The following is a 19,817-nucleotide window of genomic DNA, read 5'->3' on the forward strand; positions in this document are numbered from 1 at the left end:
GAGCCTGTCAAGTCCTTCTTTTGACCCATTTTGCCAAAGGAAAGGAAGTTGCCTAATAATTATGCACACCTGATATAGGGTGTTGATGTCATTAGACCACACCCCTTCTCATTACAGAGATGCACATCACCTAATATGCTTAATTGGTAGTAGGCTTTCGAGCCTATACAGCTTGGAGTAACGGTGCGCACACACCGAACGCGATAGAGGCGGCCAGAGCGTCAGGTGTACATGTAAAGTCAATGGAAAGAGCGCGATGACACGCGATTGCGCATCCGGCGAACATGCGGAAGCAGATTTGCGTCGCGAAAATGCCAAAACCCGTGAAACGCGCGTCAGTGTACCGCGTGGGGCGCGTTTGACTCGCGAAGAAAACCACGCGTGTCAGATTGTGTGTTGCATTTTGTGCACACCCCGTACCGCGCCAACCGCTGGAGTTGGAAAATATGAACTCCGGCGTCAAATCGCGCCCCGACAACCAATCAGGAGGCCGGTGACGTGGCTGTAACCAGGTCACAGGGGCAGATCAAACCAAATCCCTTCATTCTTCATTCAGTATGGAGGAAAAACTCATCACTGCCGTGGCTAATCACCCAGAGCTGTATGATGCCAGCTGCTACTTCTACCGAGACAGGAATAAAAAGGACCGAGCTTGGAGGCACAGAAGTGAGGAGATCGGGCAACCTGGTAAGTTCATTCATTCTCCTTTTTAATTTTCAGACTGACCCGATAAAGCCGCGCAAAAGCTAGCAAGCCCGCCTACTGTCCCGCTATTTTCCCACTGATGTACAAATACCTTTCCGTTAACAAGATAATGTGTTTATTCAGAGGACATCTGCAGCACAACACATCTGGCACAACTTCCTCCCACATTTCCGGTCCACGCGCGTGGAAAGATGCAATTTTGAGGCGCGATGGGTTTTTCTTGGACACGCGTTGAGGTGCGAATGTGCACGCGTCAAATTAGGGGCGTTTAGGGCGTTTTCGCTCGCCTCTATCGCGTTCGGTGTGAACGCAGCCTAAGACAACATGCATGAAGAGGATGATGTGGACAAAATACTCATTTGCCTAATAATTCTGCACTCCCTGTAGGTGTAGGCTGCTGGGGGATTCCCATGATGCACTGGGTGTTTCTTCTTCAGTCCATTTTTCACTCACTATGTGTTCATACACCACTCTACATTTAATTATTAATTATTATGCATCTAAGGCTCTCTTCCACAACATGTCGCTCCCCTGGTGCTCCAGGTGGGACACGGTAGGTGTCTGGTGATTCCCACCTATAATATACAAATATAATAGATTCTCTGGTAGAGGACCTGAGCTTGAAGGATAGACCGCCCACAGGGGCAAGAGGGGTATTTTTTTAATATATATGTGTGTGTGTGTGTGTGTGTGTGTGTGTGTGTGTGGTGTGTAGCTGTGACTTAAACAAATGTTAAGGTTTTGACACACAACACAACCAATAATCCAAAGCCACATTAATAACCTGCCCCGTGCATTCACACATGTTGTCATTTAATAATTAGAAGGAACACACAGCAGAAAGTGGAGCGCACACTTTCCTACTAGAAAAATGTTTTAATGTTATCTTACATGTCTCTATATACTTACTGGAGTTTTTCCGTACAGATTTTTTTTCCTTTTTCCTAATGTTTATGTCTCCATATGTCTGACTTTTGTTTTGTTTTTGTCTAAACCCCCACACTGCCCACCCTCTGCACACACACACACACACACACACACACACACACACACACACACACACACACTCTGACCCTTTACGTGGGAAAAAATTTTCCCAGCTGTCACATGAATTCCATCCATCCATCTATTTTCCTACTTTTATCCAGTTCAGGGTTGCAGGGGACTGGAGGCCAAAACAATTGAGAACAAAATACTTCTAAACAAGACTTGTTTGTCACCTGATAAAGGGCACAGTTTCCTGCTCTGACTTCAGAGCAGGAATCACAAAGCTGACTGGGAACTCAATAGAACTGACATCAGATCAGCCACCATTTTGGCCCTTCCTGCTATTTACTTTTTCTTGAAGATTTAAATATTTGATGGTTAGAAACTACTTTGGAATATCAACACTGAGACTGCCATACTCAGCCAAACACTTTAATATGGTTGGCATTATATTAAAGCACCCTATTGATCATTTTACTTGTGTTAGCCTATTAACTTCTAAATATGCATGTAGTAAATTGCTGTAATTTTCCAAAGTGTGGAATACATTCTTAGACGGATATCTAAATACAACCATTCATATCTGACTGGATCCTTGAGGTCAATTATCCAACAAAGTGAACAGTTCACAGTGTGGATTTTTGTTACAGATATGGGCTCTTTAGCTTTTACCAGCGAGCTTTTAAAAATTTTCTAAAAGTTCCAAATTTCTGTTACACCAGATGTCCTTCAGGTATCACACTCCACCTTGTTGACCTAAAGCTGAACCAAGAGTTCACTGCAGATTCCAAGATTTTAAGCAAACCAATTACCCTGGGAAAAATAAGTAAAAGAACTTGTGTGCTTGACTCGGTTTAGTACGCACATGGGTCTTATGAATAAGATGTAGTTTTTCAAAGTAATGAACTCTAAATGCATTTCAGTGTAGTTCATTCACAAGATCCAATTTACGACAAGAGTCATCCCAAGGCAGAACAAGGAGACAATGTAGAAGAGAGCCAAAGACTAATAATAACTAATTATAGTAACTGATAATAACTAGTAGAGAGCGTCTCTGTCTTCTGAATCCAAACTATTCAAGACTTGTTTGTGATGAGAAGGATTTTAAATTCAATTCTGGATGAACAAGGAGCCAAAAATAAAACATAGGTACCATACAAAAACTGTACAACTAGAAATCCCAAATGAAATAACAGGAAATGTCTTTTTGTAAATGCATTTAGTTGTGTCAAATATTCAGACTCAACAATCCCAAATAGACTTGAGTACATGTGCATGTAGTAAAACAAAGGACAGCAAGCTCTGGAAACTAATTGATGATTTACTTAAACAAAAAAGTGCGAAGTTCATTTAAAATAAAGAAAGTCAGTTTATGATGATGACGTTTTATAGCCTTTTTTGGCCTCCAGTAACACTGTGAGGAGTCACAACACGTCCAACAATGTGATTATTTAACAAATATGTAGGACTGCCTTCCTTCTTCCACACGGTGATTTCATTTACAGATTCTTTTATTATTATTATTGTAATGTTTCATTAAATAAAATAATTATATAATGTAATAATTCGTTTAAAATAAAATACTATGTATAAATCAATATTTCTAAATGAAATATTAATCTGTTAATAAATACACCAAATCGTAAATGGATTTCACAAAAAAAGGATTTGCTATTATATTAGCAAATGGATTAGTTTCCAGATTAACTACAGGATTAGGGATGTGCAGTAAGGAAATGGATATGAAAATGGGTGGAGTGGCCATTTAAATGTCAGAAATCTTTGAATTTTGAATCAATTTACTTATTTTTAAGGTTTTTTTTTTGTTTTTTTTTTTAAAAACATTAAAAAAAGATTTTTTCAAAGTTAGGAGTTTGAAAATGTTTTTGTTATGAGGTTTTTATTGAGAATTTTGTTCTTTATTTGAGTTCTCACTCTCACCGGGATGGTACTGGTGGCATTGTTAGAATTATGTTCTTTTATTTTTCCAGTGCCTTTAATCCCATTACACCACTTCTGCTGAGTGAGAAGCTGAATGAATGGGAATGAGTGTCACCACTTCTAGTTTCTCCTGGATTGCTGACAGAGAGGTATCAGTTTGTAGGGCTAGGGATGCCCTGTCTGATGTGGTGGTTGGTAATACTGGGGCCCCACAGGGCACGGTCCTTTCTCCATTCTTGTACATATCAAAGTTCAAGTGCAACAGTAAAACATGACAGCTGCAGGAGTTCTCTGGTGACACTGCAGTGTTGTGGTGTATTAAGGGTGGGCAGGAGTACAGGACTTCCAGAGTGAAAAAAAAATTACAACTGGGCGCATCAACATCATGAGTGAAGAGGTGGAAACACCCAGCTACTGGTACGTGGGTGTTCACCTGAATGACAGACTGGACTGGAGGACCAAAAGTGATGCTGTGTACAAGAAGGTGATGAGCACACTGTATTTTCTAAGGAAGCTCAGATCCTTTAATGTGTGCAGCAAGATGTTGGAGATCTACCAGTCTGTGGCAGTGAGTACCATCACGAGTAAAGTATTACTTCTAAGCTGAAAAACATGTGAGAGCATATCAGCACTGGTGACATTTATATAAAAAAACACTTTAGATATTATAAAAATGGATTTTGCCAGAGAATTGACAGCTGACAGTAAATTAGCTAGATTTTCCACAGAGAAGGCCAGTGAAACACTGTTGTTCATTTGAGTGTTTTACAATGTGCTGCTCAGGCTGCAGTTCTACAGCAGACATGAAAAAGGCCTGTCATATACACACAGCAATCAAAGAAAGGAAATCCACTGAGCTTTTTTGGATATTATATATAAATAATACATAAAGACCTAGCACACTGCCTCACGTGCTGCTCACAGCTGCATTGCCAATCATATACATGCTGTTGAGAGCTGACTCACTCCCATCTCGGTAGCAGCGGCTGTATGGTGAGGAGAACCTTTTTTGAAGTGCATTTAACACAATCCAGCCGCTACTACTGGAGACAAGATAAAACATGTCTCTTGTCAGAGTGGGGTGAGTTGTGCCAGTTTTTACTTAAAGGGACTTTAAAGCGAGGCCATGACAGCAATGCTTCCAACTAAAATCTGTACATGTCACTCAGTGGAAACTTGTATTTGTTTTATAGTTCGTTTTATTCTGATTTCAGTGTTTATTTGTATGTGTAGTTTTGATTTTATTTGCATGATTTATGTTTTTAGTGGGGTTTTTTTATAGGACATTGTTTAAAACCCACTGTGGACTGGCTGGACATAGGACAAATTAGTTAATAGCAGGCACCTGTTAAGGCATGGTGGCCTATCAGCTGTGGGAAAGACCTGTTTTAAAAAAGGCTGACTGAGCACCAAAGGAGGAGAGGAGGTCCAGATATGAAGAGAAGGAGCAGGCAGAAACCAGGCGTGGGAGAGAAGGACATGCTGCCTGATGGCCAGGTGAGACGGCTTGTGTAAGGACGGGCAGGTCGGTCCCATTTTCCAGCAACAGAGATGGCGTGTTCAGAACAAAATTAAATTCAAATGAACACAAAATTAACTGCAATTCTCTTCACAGATCTGGCTCCATAACATTCGACTTGTTGATGCTATCCACTGCTCCCTTCTGGCTCTACCGCCAAGTTTTTGTGGTGTTTTTTTTTTGTTTGTTTGTTTTGTTTTTTTAAATGCACATCTTCTCTGAGGATGATTTTGTCATCATTTTCTTTGAAAGTGAAGATGGGCTTTCCATTCACAGACCTCTCACTGCATTGCCAGTGCAAAGTGCCAAAACTTTGCACCAGTGTCGGCACCATCAACCTTCTCAACTAATCCGATGGATTGTAGGATTTGGTTTTGTCTGCAAACTTCACAATGACAATCACAATTACTATCAGATTTACATAAGTTGAAGCTCTACCCTCTAAGTACCCAATTTTGTTTCTCTGTGAACTATCTGCATTTTGATAACTGATAATAAACATTTCCTGGGGAAATAATTATTAATGTTCACTATTACTTTTTCTTAAATGCACACTTAACGCAACCCAACCCAACCATGCCCCCTGGCATTAATCACCCCAACCCCACCATTTTGGGAAAAAATGCATCATCCAGCAGTTTTGAACTAACATCATGCTAAGCGTGTAAACTCATAGTGTAGCTTACCAAAGCAACTGAAACATCTGTGAAATGTTTTCAAACTTGTCTGTAACTGTTCAGACAAAACAATCAGAAAAACATTGGTCATAGAAATTTTACTCTGAAAGGCAAAAATCATTTTTTGAACTTAAATGTGCTTAATTCTCATTCAAAGAGGCACTCTTCTTTGCAGCATGAGTAAAATGGCTGACTCTTCAAAAAATGTGCAGTCACATGACCAATTTCTTCATTGGCTCCCTAGTAGTGGGTGGCACCCCACTTTCCCCTACCGTCTTATGGATTACTGATTACGTAAGTCAGGTAGTATGTGAGACTTGGCAGTGCTCTGATTTGCTCTTGTGCAGTGTGTGGACTGTGCTGCCTCCATTCCTGTTCAACTTGTAAGCCACAGACTTTTAGTATCACTCTGGGTCATGCCACTTACAAAAATACTCTGATTCTGTAGCACTTGGATGCATCAGTCATGCATAGGAGGAAGGGTATAGAGCACTAGTATATGATTATTGTTGAGTGGATTGGGAAGGAAAAATAATTTGCTTCTCAATATAAATAAGACCAGAGAGATGGACTTCAGACGGAAGAGACCAGCTACACAGCCTGCGTCTATCCTGAGAAAGAATTCTCATGTGGTATAGGAGTATGAGTAACTTGGCATCCACAATGACAACAGGAGAACAAACATAGGGGATATGCAGGCTCTGTTTTTCTAGGAAGCCATTATCCTTCAGTGTGTGCAGCAAAAAAATGATTTTTTTTTTCTCAGCCAGCGCACAAAGTACTTTGCTGTGGTCTGCTAGGGAGCAGCTTGGGAGCTGGTACCATCAACAGACTAAATAAATTGGTTAGGAAAGCTGGCTCACAGAAGGAGGTCACAGAACAAATTTCTGTCTAACATGGACAACCCTGACCACACACCACAGACCACACACAACACTGTGCTGAAATCTTAATAGTTTTTTCCCCACCCTGCACACTAAGACATGTTATTGTACTTTGTTGATATTCAGCAGGGGATGACTTTGCACACTTAAGTTTGTTTACTTTAATTTAGTAAGCCATTTTAAATTCAGTTTTTATACATTTAAACTTTTACTTACACTATTTGTCATTTCTTTGTGTTTAATTGAATTGTTTAATTGTTTAATTTATCTTGAACAGCTGTAAACAGTTTCCCCAATCTGGGATAAAGTATATCTCATAGTTACTTTAACAATGATGTAATTTCACCTCCCAAACATAAAAATATGACACTTTTAAAAGTCTGTCATATTTTAAAAGTCACAGTGACTTTTACAAGTCATACTAAAAAATTTTCAAAAATGATAAATCAGACTACATCTGCATTCCAAAACTCATCATCCCACACAGTGGCTACAGATTGAGTATGCTGTTTTTCTGCTCAAGATTTTCTAGCTAAAAAAAGAGAATACAACACAGTTTTAGTGAAGTATAGGTTAAATCTGAATATATCACAGGCAGTCAAAAGGAGCTCATCAGTGTTACTTGTAACCACATTTGCATTTGAATGTCATTAAAGTAGAGAATGTGGGCTTTATGTGAACCGTCCAGTGACTGTAGAAATAAAGCAGGTGAGTGGCAGTTTATCTGGTGCTTTCTCAGCTGGTGGTAGCTGTGAAACAGCAGCAACACTGTGTGACACATGCTGAGCTGCTGAAAGCTGTACTCACAGGCAGAGAAAGGCAGCCTCGTGTCTTAGTTTTTATGTGTATCAGAATGGATGACAACGTGCAGAACCATAGAAGATGAAGAGACTGTAACTACCATGGATCATCGGGTCAATCCATTTGAGGAACTGAATGGTTTGCCCCCGGAGAACATGGCCTTAGAGGAAGTGAGTCAGAGAAATGTGACAAGCAGCTTGTGCAGCACCAGCCTATCAACCTGTATTTGGAGGAAACAGCTGGCTGCTGGTGTGTTTTCTTTAAAATTGCCTTACCATTGACCAAGCTCACCTCACCTAAAGTTGTTTTTCATTGGAACGGCGGGGTACATTCCAGACAAGTCGCTGTCTTCCTGTCACAGAGCTAACACAGGACATACACCCAGGACATTCTTGCTGTTAGGTAACAGTGCTAACCACTGCATAACTGTGCTTAGTGTAACTAGCTCAGTGTACTATGTAGTACAATGAAAGATGGACCCAGTCTGTCATAGCATGTCATAGTGTGACGTCCCTGAATGCTGTCTAGTGTCATTATGTGAAATGGCTGGACAGAGTGGGTGTCTTAAGAGTATTTGTTTTAGCATAATGCCTACTTCTTTTACACCATTTTTCTATGTGATATAGGACTGACATTTCAGCTGTTGTGATTTGTTGTGATTTGGTGCTATATAAATTAAAAAAAATGTTTTCTCTCCATGAATCGAAACCTTGGTGGAGGGGTTTGTGTGCCCCAGGGATCCCAGGGGCTATGTTGTCGGGGGGCTTTTGGCCCCTGGTAGGGTCACCCATGGCAAACTGATCCTGGGTGAGGGACCAGACAAAGACAGATTCAAAATACCCGTATGAGTAGAACATCGAGGGAACAGTTCACGCTCGCCAGAGGCAAACATCCCCAGCTACCAAAACTAGTGATTGGGACATGGAATGTGGAATGTGTGGTCACATCTCTGGTGGCAAAGGAGCTTGAATGGATCCGGACTGTCATCTACGCTTATATGCTGAACAACGGTTTAGGGTACCCAGCCTTATTGGAGTCCCTGGGTGGGGTGCTTGAGGGTGCTCTACCTGGGGACTCTGTTGTCCTACTAAGGGACTTCAACACTCATGTGGCAGCGACAGTGAGACCTGGAGGGGCACGAGTGGGAGGAACAGCCTCCCGGATCTGAACCAGAGAGGTATTTTGTAATTGGACTGTGCAAATCACAGTATGTCCATAACGAACAACATGTTCGAACATAAGGGTGTCCATAGGTGCATGTGGAACCGGGATGCAGGTCGCTGATCGATTTTATAATCACCAGACCTGTGGCCATATGTTCTCCACACTAAGGTAAAGAGAGGGGCTGAACTGTAAACTGATCACCAGCTGGTGATGTGTTGGATCAGGTGGCGGGGGAGAATACTGAACAGACCTGGCACAGCTAAATATATAGTGAGGGTACTCTAGGAATGCCTGGTGGAGGCCCCAGTCCCCAAGATCTTTTTTAGGTGTAGAATTGGAAAGCATGTTTAACCCAATTGGAGAAGTTTAAGTGTCTCAAAGTATTGTTTAGAGATAGGGTGAGAAGTTCGGCCATTCGGGAGGGGCTCAGAGTAGAGCCGCTGCTCCTCCGCATTGAAAGGAGCCAGTTGAGGTTGTTCGGGCATCTGACAAGGATGCCTCCTGGGCGCCTCCTGGGTGAGGTGTTCCAGGCATGTCTCACCGGGAGGAGGCCCCGGGGCAGACCCAGGACACGCCGGAGAGATTATAGCTCTTGGCTGGCCTGGGGCGCCTTGGTGTTCCCCTGGACAAGCTGGAGGAGGTGGCTGGGGAGAGGGAGGTCTGGGCTTCTCTGCTTGGGCTGCTGCCCCCGCAACCCGGCCCCGGATAAGCGGAAGAAGGTGGATGGATGGAAGTATTGTTTATGACTACATCTGACTACAATGTCTTCTGGGTGTTTTTTAAATCGACCACAGTCATTTTATTTTTTTCACAGTGGTAAGGTCATGTATATTTTCAACAGGTGGTATGTGGAACCAAAGGGTACATTTCTCTGTACTGAGGCAGAGTAGTAAGCCTAAGCTGGATAAATCACAAAACATTCCTTCAAAATGGTTGTTAATTACACACTACATTCTTCTGCAGACTCCAGGGGGTTGTGAAATATGGGTGAGAGATACAGACAGACAGCAGCGGGGGGGGGGGGGGGGGGGGGGGGTAGAAAGAGTTTGGTAGAGGCTAAACAGAAACCAAGAGATGAAAGAGAAACTTTGTGGTAACTGGTTCAAGATAAAAGCTTAAAATCTATTCTTAGTCCTGTAAGATAAAGTAAGTGATGGACCAACATAAACCCACATACAGGACGATACTGAGACAGATTCAGTGAGAGAGTCAGGGAAATACACTGTTAATTCACCACATTGGTTCGAGAATTTAAGGTCATCTACAGGTTCTATGTTACAGATCAGTGTAAACCATAACCTCATTTAAAAGATAACAGAAACAGTAATATTTGACTTGCTTTTTCATTCCTACTTCTATTCTTAATTCGTTAAGATTTCCTGGAGTGAAAATTAATACCAGAAACACAACTTGCACTGTTTCTGTTCAGTCAGATGGAAAAACGAGTGCTCAGCATGAACAAGTGTAGTAATACAAGCATGAGATGTTGTGTAATGACCTCTGCAGGAAACATACTCTAAACCCACTCCTAAGTAAGACCACTTTGTTATGTAAAAAACTGGCATGTTAACACAGCTTCAGACTTTAGTTGGAAAATTTAAATTTCAAAACCTCCACTCATCAGTCTATTGGTGACAAAAACACTAATGGAAATAGCAGGATGTGCATTAGTGTTCATTTCAAGTTTTATACTTCTACCTAATTAACAGAAATGTTCATGTTTCATTAGAAAAACCAATTTTTTAATCGTGTGTCAACTTTAATAACTCTTTTTGGCTTACTGCAACCGATAAGTATATAAGGATAAATATACCTCTAGTATAGACATCAAACAATCGGTCAACTGTCCACACAGAAGGTCAAAAATGCATAATTAAAGAAAATGTTGCTTGTGCAAATGAGCAGACAGAAGATAAACATTATTATTTGAAGACATCACATTTAAAAATAAGTGTTATTGTGATGTGGACTTTTCAAAGCTCCACCACGCCAACATCTGAGGTCTAAAGAGGCAAATACAGGCCAATAAACTGAAAAATAAAGTGGTTCAAAGAGGAACAATAAGAACAGCACAGAAAAATTTGGCAGCATATGCCAAAAATCCTCTGGCAAACATGTGCAAACATGTGCCAGTAGCGAATGTAAGGCCAAATCAACACTGTGCGGGGTGGTAGCTAAAATATGTTTTTTAAATAAAACCACACAAAATTATCATTCTCAATCTCATTTTCAGCATGGCTCTACAGTGTTTCAGCATCTTTCAGCTCACTCCTTTTCACTTTTAAAACCAACATATGACTTTGACACCCACAATGCCATTGTCTGGGTTCCATCCTGTGGTTACTTTTTCAATATTTAACAAAATAAAATCTTATTATTTATTGAGATATTAGCCAAACTTGTCAGCATTTATAGTGGTAGTATGAATAGCCATTCATGTAAACTTACAAATGCATTACTTCAAGCTCTATGAAAACACTGTGCTCTTTCCAACTTCAAGAGTTATGCACAATCTGTGGTCCTGCTCATAATAGTCAGCTCTTCGATGATGACTGACTTGTACCTTACCAATGCTGCCAAACCACCGGTCTTCCACCTTCTTTGAAAACACAAAAAGAAAGGAGAGAGTCAAGAGACACCCACCAGATTTAGATTTAAGGTGAATTCAAAAAAAGCAAACATGCATGAGTGTGCCCACATGTAAAAAGCCTATTCAGATAGAATGATCTGAATTACAAATCTCTTCACAAATTTAGCTCAACTTCTGACCAAATGATTAGTTGTACATACGGATACAAAGCATGTTATTGTAACTTCAAAATCTCTGCATCTTAGTTTGGCTCTGATTTTGCTACCCTGTCATATTAAATCTTCACTGGAAGTTAACTGGTGGCTCTGACTGTCAGATTGTCCCGTATTGTTGCTATAACAATGATATCACAATGACACTTTTTTTAAAGTGTCATTTTTTAGCAGTATTATCGTGGACAATATGATATAGCACAGCTCTAGCCTCTACCAGGCAGAGCAGCAACTATTATAAGATGTTGGAACAGAGGTGGCAACTGACTGAAATGCTGTCTGATTTACAGTAACACAAAGAGGGAAACAATACCTAAACCTCAAAGACAATCGGAGAGCATTTGCCAGTTCCTCTGGTAGGATCCACTGAGTCTTTGAATCTGTCACTGTCTACTTGAGTGGTTAAAGCTGTAACAGTCTCTGTCCTGACTCCTCTTATCAGAGGGCCTTTGAAGTCCACTGTGGCAGGGGTGCAGCAGTGGGTTCAGGGTGTGGTGTCAGGGGAGGCTAATCCACATAGCTGAGCTTTATCATCTGATCACATCTCCCCATTTTAGCATCTGCAATAGGTTTCCAGCTGTCTTCTCAGCTGCTGCAGAAACTGTTCCAAAAAAAAAAAAAAAAAAAAAACTCAACATGTAACGTTGTGTGCATGGGTCCTTTGTTATCACATTGGTGCCAAAACCCAAGCTGCAGTATGGTGGACCTGCAATCAGCCAGCTGAGGAGCTGGCCCAGATGGTGGCCGAGCTGACATGCAGCAGGAGCAGGCGGCAGTGGTTTGCCACCAGTTTGAACAGCTGCACGAGTATGAGCCCCGAACAAGGGTGTTGGACAGTCTGGTTGCTTAGGCTGGTCGCTGGCACCGCTGCAGTTCACACCGGGCCCACCGGTGTGCCTCAGGGGAGGGAGATGACCCCCAGGCCTTCCTGGAGGTCTTTCGGGCCACGGCAGCTTTGAAGTAAGCCTTGGCTAAGCCAGTGTTGGATGACCAGAGTCAAGATCATCTAACGCTGACTCTGGGGAGGAAGGACCTTCTTGAGAGGCCCCATGGCTCCAACAATTTACTCCACGGAAGATATCCCATTAGAGCAGTCTCATGATGAAACTCCACACTCAGCCTTTGACCAAGTGATAAAAATTCATGGTTACATGGTACACTCTGATGCAGCACTGAGCTATCCGGTTGTTCAGTCTGACGTCACTGGCCGTGTCTGGGCCTAAACTCCGCTGCAGGTCCATATATCAAACGATCACTGTGGCATTACTGAGAGTTAAAAAACTGTCTAAAGTCTTTCATCTTTAATAAAATGATCAGCGTTCTTCTCTACCAGGTGTAACAATTGAGTTTAACATCCAGGCATCCATGAAAACGGAATTTATGACATTTAACGGAGTTAGAAGTTAGCAGGAAGTTAGCTCGCTAGCTTCCATCTAAATACAATATAGCATGTCCTGACTGCAGGGGTTTAGAAACAAATTCAAACGTACAGCTCTGCTATCACTTCCAACATAAATGAAGACAGAAAACTAAACAGCAGTGACGTTTGTAGGGTTACTGAAGTTTGGCTAGCTGGTATATAATGATGTGCTACGTGACCGCTAGCGACACAGCTATGTTAGCATAATATAAACAAGCTAACTTTTTTTCCACTCGATAAAAGTTAACGTGAGTGTTCTCGGTGGTCAGGAACAAATGTAATCGCATGGCAGGATGCTGTAAAAGGACTAAACTTCAGCCAGGAGAACAACTGAGATAATCCATCCACAATACGAGGTTAGTCATTCATATACTGCTGCATGGGCTGTGCTGTAGTTACATCGTAAGGGTTTAAAAACTGAGCTTAAATAAATGATTAGCGGTAATAAAAGCCGAGGGAGGTCAACAGTGATCACTGACTGTTTTTAGGAGCTTTTTGAGATTAAATAGAAGAAAATACAAAGCATTAAACATGTTAACAACACAAAAGCCATATTAAACGCAGACTACTTTAGGCCCGGAAGTAGGATTCGTCGCGTCATCACTGAACAACCGGATGTTAGGGTTGAAAATGATTAAATAAAACTGTTTTTATTATTTTTATATGCGTAACACAATGTGCTCATAAACGGGTTGGTGCTCTGTGTTTTGAGGGTCAAAACGGCCCAAGCAGGGTCATCCTTGGTGTGAGGCAGACAGCTGTGTTTACATCGAGGCACATCGTGCTGTAACTTGCAATTTCAACTGCCGAAGCAAATCAAATCTTTTTAAACTACATATATTTCTCCTGTACTTCCTTCTGAAGAAATCTGAACATGACACCCACATTTTATATTGATGAAAGACAATTTATCAAGTGTGGTGGCACACGCACAGAAGAGGAACACACCTGACTGTTCGTGCCTAAAAGCACCATCTCTGCAAAGAATTAGACACAGGCACTGTTTCAGGTCATCTCCCGAGTTGACATCCCAGAATTGACCGACCAGGGAACATCAATCATTTCTCGAACACTGCAGAGAAATGTATGAATTACTGGGCATTAAATTGATTCAGACCAGTGTCTTCCACCCTCAGACTGATGGAGTGGCTGAAAAAGACTTTAAAATGATTCATAAGGTCATCCACGAGGATTAACACAATTGAGATTGCTGTTTAGACCCTCTGTTGTTTGCAGTGCGGGAGGTGCCCCACTGGATTTTCTCCCTTTGAGTTACTGTTCAACAGGAAGCCAGAGCTCACCAGAGTGTTTTGGGCCCAATTTAAGAAATCTGGGAGGAAGGTCCAGAGCAAAAAATGAAAGTCAGCACGTTCTGGACCTAATCGCCACCTCACTGACTAGTCACAAAAGTAATTGACAGATTAGTTGTCTATCAAGATAATCTTTAATAGCAGCCTTACTTAATATAAAAGCAACTGAATACCTTCTTCTAGCCAGAACCACACAGGAGTACGTCCACTGAAAGTCTCAGTAAAAACTAATTTCAATGTGCTAACATTTAGCATGCTGTAAATTAATGCCCAGTATGTTGCCAGTAACAACAAATGTGGCCTTTGATCTGTTTGTTAAAAGTCCCTGGCACATGCAGTATTTCCATTTGTGGTTAAAAAAACAACAAAGAAAAAACAAATGTTCATCTGTTACTCCTGAAGGGGGTTTGTGTAATGTGTTATTATTACCCTGCGACACTATTTACATTTTGAAATTGTTTTTATGATCAGTACGTTGATAGGCTTTACCTTAAAAAAAATATAAAGCAAAAAAAAAAATTAAGTTAAAATCTTGTGGGCCAATGAAAACATGGAGGAGAGGTAAAAACAAAGAGGAGCCAACAGGAAACTGGTAAAGATAAATGACAACAAGGTTCACTGGAGAGGCTGACTGGGAATTCTTCCTTCAAGACTAAGCCAAATGTAGTAAGTCAAATGAGTCAGGGACGGATGATACACAAAATTAGAGTGTGCATGCTGATGTCTCACACACACACGCGCACACACGCACACACACACACACATGGACGCACATCATTCTTTGCTAGAAATTAAACATGTTTTTCTTCTAGATCACATCTTAGAACACAAACTTAAGGCTCGTGGGCAAAGTGTGGCCCGTCACGTCATTTTATGTGGCCCACGAGAGCATGCGCATGATGGTAAATTGTATTATTGTGCGATCTACTGTACAATATAAAGCGCCTTGAGGCGACTTCTGTTGTGATTTGGCGCTATACAGGGAGTGCAGAATTATTAGGCAAGTTGTATTTTTGAGGAATAATTTTATTATTGAACAACAGCCATGTTCTCAATGAACCCAAAAAACTCATTAATATCAAAGCTGAATGTTTTTGGAAGTAGTTTTTAGTTTGTTTTTAGTTTTAGCTATTTTAGGGGGATATCTGTGTGTGCAGGTGACTATTACTGTGCATAATTATTAGGCAACTTAACAAAAAACAAATATATACCCATGTCAATTATTTATTTTTACCAGTGAAACCAATATAACATCTCCACATTCACAAATATACATTTCTGACATTCAAAAACAAAACAAAAACGAATCAGCAACCAATATAGCCACCTTTCTTTGCAAGGACACTCAAAAGCCTGCCATCCATGGATTCTGTCAGTGTTTTGATCTGTTCACCATCAACATTGCGTGCAGCAGCAACCACAGCCTCCCAGACACTGTTCAGAGAGGTGTACCGTTTTCCCTCCTTGTAAATCTCACATTTGATGATGGACCACAGGTTCTCAATGGGGTTCAGATCAGGTGAACAAGGAGGCCATGTCATTAGTTTTTCTTCTTTTATACCCTTTCTTGCCAGCCACGCTGTGGAGTACTTGGACGCGTGTGATGGAGCATTGTCCTGCATGAAAATCATGTTTTTCTTGAAGGATGCAGACTTCTTCCTGTACCACTGCTTGAAGAAGGTGTCTTCCAGAAACTGGCAGTAGGACTGGGAGTTGAGCTTGACTCCATCCTCAACCCGAAAAGGCCCCACAAGCTCATCTTTGATGATACCAGCCCAAACCAGTACTCCACCTCCACCTTGCTGGCGTCTGAGTCGGACTGGAGCTCTCTGCCCTTTACCAATCCAGCCACGGGCCCATCCATCTGGCCCATCAAGACTCACTCTCATTTCATCAGTCCATAAAACCTTAGAAAAATCAGTCTTGAGATATTTCTTGGCCCAGTCTTGACGTTTCAGCTTGTGTGTCTTGTTCAGTGGTGGTCGTCTTTCAGCCTTTCTTACCTTGGCCATGTCTCTGAGTATTGCACACCTTGTGCTTTTGGGCACTCCAGTGATGTTGCAGCTCTGAAATATGGCCAAACTGGTGGCAAGTGGCATCTTGGCAGCTGCACGCTTGACTTTTCTCAGTTCATGGGCAGTTATTTTGCGCCTTGGTTTTTCCACACGCTTCTTGCGACCCTGTTGAATATTTTGAATGAAACGCTTGATTGTTCGATGATCACGCTTCAGAAGCTTTGCAATTTTAAGACTGCTGCATCCCTCTGCAAGATATCTCACTATTTTTGACTTTTCTGAGCCTGTCAAGTCCTTCTTTTGACCCATTTTGCCAAAGGAAAGGAAGTTGCCTAATAATTATGCACACCCGATATAGGGTGTTGATGTCATTAGACCACACCCCTTCTCATTACAGAGATGCACTTCACCTAATATGCTTAATTGGTAGTAGGCTTTCGAGCCTATACAGCTTGGAGTAAGACAACATGCATGAAGAGGATGATGTGGACAAAATACTCATTTGCCTAATAATTCTGCACTCCCTGTATAAATAAAATTGAATTGAATTGAATGGTCTTAAAATAAGTTTACTATATGCTGCTTAAAAGTGCACACTGACTATAAACTACATCTCCCAAAATGCATTTGGATGGTTTGAACCCCAATGCCCCCGGTAGCAGGGGCAAGAGGGAGAACATCTAGTATAACGTGATGTACCACCAGATCTGATTTTTAAATATAGATGTGGTGTGATATCCACACAAGTCTATTTTTTAAAAAGCTCATAAAACCATTTCAACTACCACCAAACAGCAAAAACAGCAAACGATTAAAGAGCAGGTAAACAGATTCTGCAAAAAGGGAGCGCTCCAATAGAGGCTCCAATATTCATTACGCTTCACAGCCTAATATATAAATCCCATGGATGAGCTCCAAAGCCACTGTGTTAAACTGTAGGAAACAACAGCAGTCCTTCTTCTGTAGGCTCAGTGGGCACTGCATAGTTGCACATGAACATGAACTAGTTCTCCACCTGGTGAATTTTCAAGTTAAAGTAGTCCATGGCAAATTTCCAGATAATAATAAGAAATAGCAGTGCATCTGCAGTCCAGCACTGTGGAGTTAGAGTTTGCCTCATTGACAGAAGCTGAATGACTTTAAGGACTGCCACCCAAACAGCATTGTCAGCCTCAAGGAAACAGAAGAAAGGAAGAGCTTGGGGTAATTTACTTGGACAACATTGCTCAGTTAAAGTCTGTGTGATGGAAACACTGGCAATCTAAAATCAAATTATGTTAAGTCTGGCACTTAGCAGCAACCAGCAAGTGAAGGAAAATGGTAGAAGCCAGTCTGTCTTGAAAAGGTTGATAGCAGGGCTGACTTGGTGAAACTTCTCAGAGTAACTGCCAGAGCTACAAGAGAAACTCATCATTACAATTAACAATACACTGAGATCACATGACTTCATGCCACAGCTTAGCATTTATCTCTGCCACCTCACCCTCATCAGACACAGTGAAAGCCCCCCCACACACCCACCCACACACAAACACCCTTGACCCCTGTGACACCTGCCTCCATTGGCTCTTTTCTGTGGCTAATTTGAAAATACCTCTTCCTAATCCCTAGTGCTACCCACCCCCGCTGCCCTGAAAAATGTTCCCTTCCTCTCCTCCAGTTCCTCTGTTCATTCAGTTCAGTCTGTGTTGCTGGCAGCTTTTTGGTGGTGTATTAGTCCAACTATTGCTGTAACGCTCAACAGGTATGTATAATAGCAATTTATCAAAAGCCAGTTAAAAGATCCTAGTAACATCCACAAAACCCACAATTTCTCAGCTGAATGTTGCCCAAAACATCACAGTGCCTCCACTGGTGCTTTCGGTTGTGGACAGAGGTCAGCATGGGACCGGTCTGCCACTGTTCAGCCCCATACGCAACAAACTACAATGCACTGGGTATTCTGATACCTTTCTATCAGAACCAGCATGAAGTGTTTCAGATCAGTTGGATTGGCTCACACGAGCCAGCCTTCGCCCCCACATGAAATCAGTGACCCTTTGCTGCCCATGTCCTTGTCGCTGGTTCACTACGGTTCACCACTGTTCCTTCCTGTTAATATATCCCACCCATGAATAGATGAAGAGATCATTTGTATTTCAAAAAAATTTGAATATTCTTGTCCACTCAGTTACTTGCAAATAAATTCTCTGCAATATGCAAGGACCTCAACTTGATTTAAATATAAAAGATCATCAGTGAACTTTTAGGCTAAACAAATACCATCCCACATACCGTAGAATGAAGGCATTCTATTCTAATCTGTTCTAGAAGAGAAGAAGCTACTTTTGGCTGCTCAGTGGGATTTGGCAGAAGTTTATGTTGGATATAGATCTTTGTCAACAGAAAAACAGCTGTACCATCATGAACAGCTGGGATAGTTAGTATTGGTGTTAACTCTTATGATGAGCAGTTATTTCCTTTAAGAGACCAGTAAATAAAATTACATGTGAGACTTAAATTAGTGACTCAGATTAGCTTTCACTTAATATTCTAGGTCTCTTAAATACGAATACTAAACTACTCAAAGACTGAATGGCTGCAAATCATAAACTTGCTTTTGTCTTTATTTTTGGTCCCAGAATCTTTAAGAAAACAGGGGAAAGAGAGGACAGAGAGAGTTGTTGTTGTATTGTTCAGATACACATCTTTATTTATGAGTGACACGTGTAGAGTTCTGTCAAAATGTCAGTGAAGACAACTGTCTGCATTCTCAAGCAACAGGAACCAGAGTGACATAGGGAACCGTACACCTCAGTCCTGATTCCTCCATGAACGCAAAATGAATAAGAAATTCAGCTGATCACATGTTAATCCCTAAATATCCACAGCGTGAACAAAGTTGATAATATACTGTGATTCAGTGGGAACCCCACCTCTGAGTCACTGGACGTCCTCAGTGACTGCATCAGCTGAAACTTTACAGCACATGTAGGCAGAGACGTGCGCTCCCCTCAAACAGCTTCACACTCACCGGCTCATCCAGCTGCTCCTGCTCGTAGTATTCATAATAGTCGTTGTGACTCAATGCGCTGCCGAGAGTGGTGTTGAGAAGGTATGCCAGTAAAAGAGAAATTCCTCGTAAGTGCATGTTTATATGAGCAACTCCTAAAGTGTTTATGATCCGAGAATCATAAAAATGTGGAATTAAAAAAAAGAAAGCTCCCCAGTATCTGCGCTCCCCTCTTTCTATCGCTGAAAACACACACTCTCTCTCTCTCTCTCTCTCGCTCTCTCTCTCCCTCCTTTGTCTCTCTGGCAAGGTCCAGTACTTTCTCCTTGGAGGGTGTGTGTGTGTGTGTGTGTGTGTGTGTGTGTACCCCGCTGTGGATGAAAGCCCGGTCACATGGAAACTGATAAATCCGGAGGGTCAGCAGAGGCTGTCCCGGCAATTAGGAATGCTGAGGCGCACAATTACAGGAAAATAGGCTGCCTTCAAAATAAGAGCATACAAGTGACCACGTCTCTGGAAAAACAGCTCAGGGTATGGCAACAGTAATCGATCATGTCTACTGACCTCTGTCGCCAGGTGACAGAAACTGCATCAACAGTT

The 19,817-nt window shown here is 41.6% G+C and overlaps 1 protein-coding gene and 1 long non-coding RNA gene across 4 annotated transcripts in view; one reads left to right on the forward strand and one right to left on the reverse strand.

The window, feature by feature from the left end:
• vegfc (vascular endothelial growth factor c) overlaps positions 1–19,553 on the reverse strand; it is a 69,907-nt gene extending 50,354 nt beyond the window's left edge. The window contains exon 1 of one of the 2 annotated variants that reach the window (XM_003459789.5): positions 19,239–19,553. In XM_003459789.5, coding sequence (XP_003459837.1) covers positions 19,239–19,355 — 117 coding nt within the window. In that variant the 5' untranslated portion in view covers positions 19,356–19,553. Of the gene's footprint in view, positions 1–19,140; positions 19,206–19,238 lie in introns of those variants that run through there. The other variant, XM_019360496.2, reaches the window with a different exon arrangement.
• On the forward strand, positions 4,639–5,872 carry LOC109202657 (uncharacterized). 2 transcript variants are annotated; one of them, XR_003220571.1, is made up of 3 exons: positions 4,639–4,714; positions 4,916–5,130; positions 5,249–5,872. It is a non-coding gene; the product is annotated as an uncharacterized LOC109202657 (long non-coding RNA). The 2 variants fall into 2 exon arrangements; XR_002062605.2 differs by lacking the exon at positions 4,639–4,714 and having other exon boundaries at positions 4,912–5,130.
• Positions 19,554–19,817: the final 264 nt, after the last annotated feature.

This window comes from Oreochromis niloticus, linkage group LG6 (assembly GCF_001858045.2).
Source record: "Oreochromis niloticus isolate F11D_XX linkage group LG6, O_niloticus_UMD_NMBU, whole genome shotgun sequence".
NCBI classification, from domain to species: Eukaryota; Metazoa; Chordata; class Actinopteri; order Cichliformes; family Cichlidae; genus Oreochromis; species Oreochromis niloticus.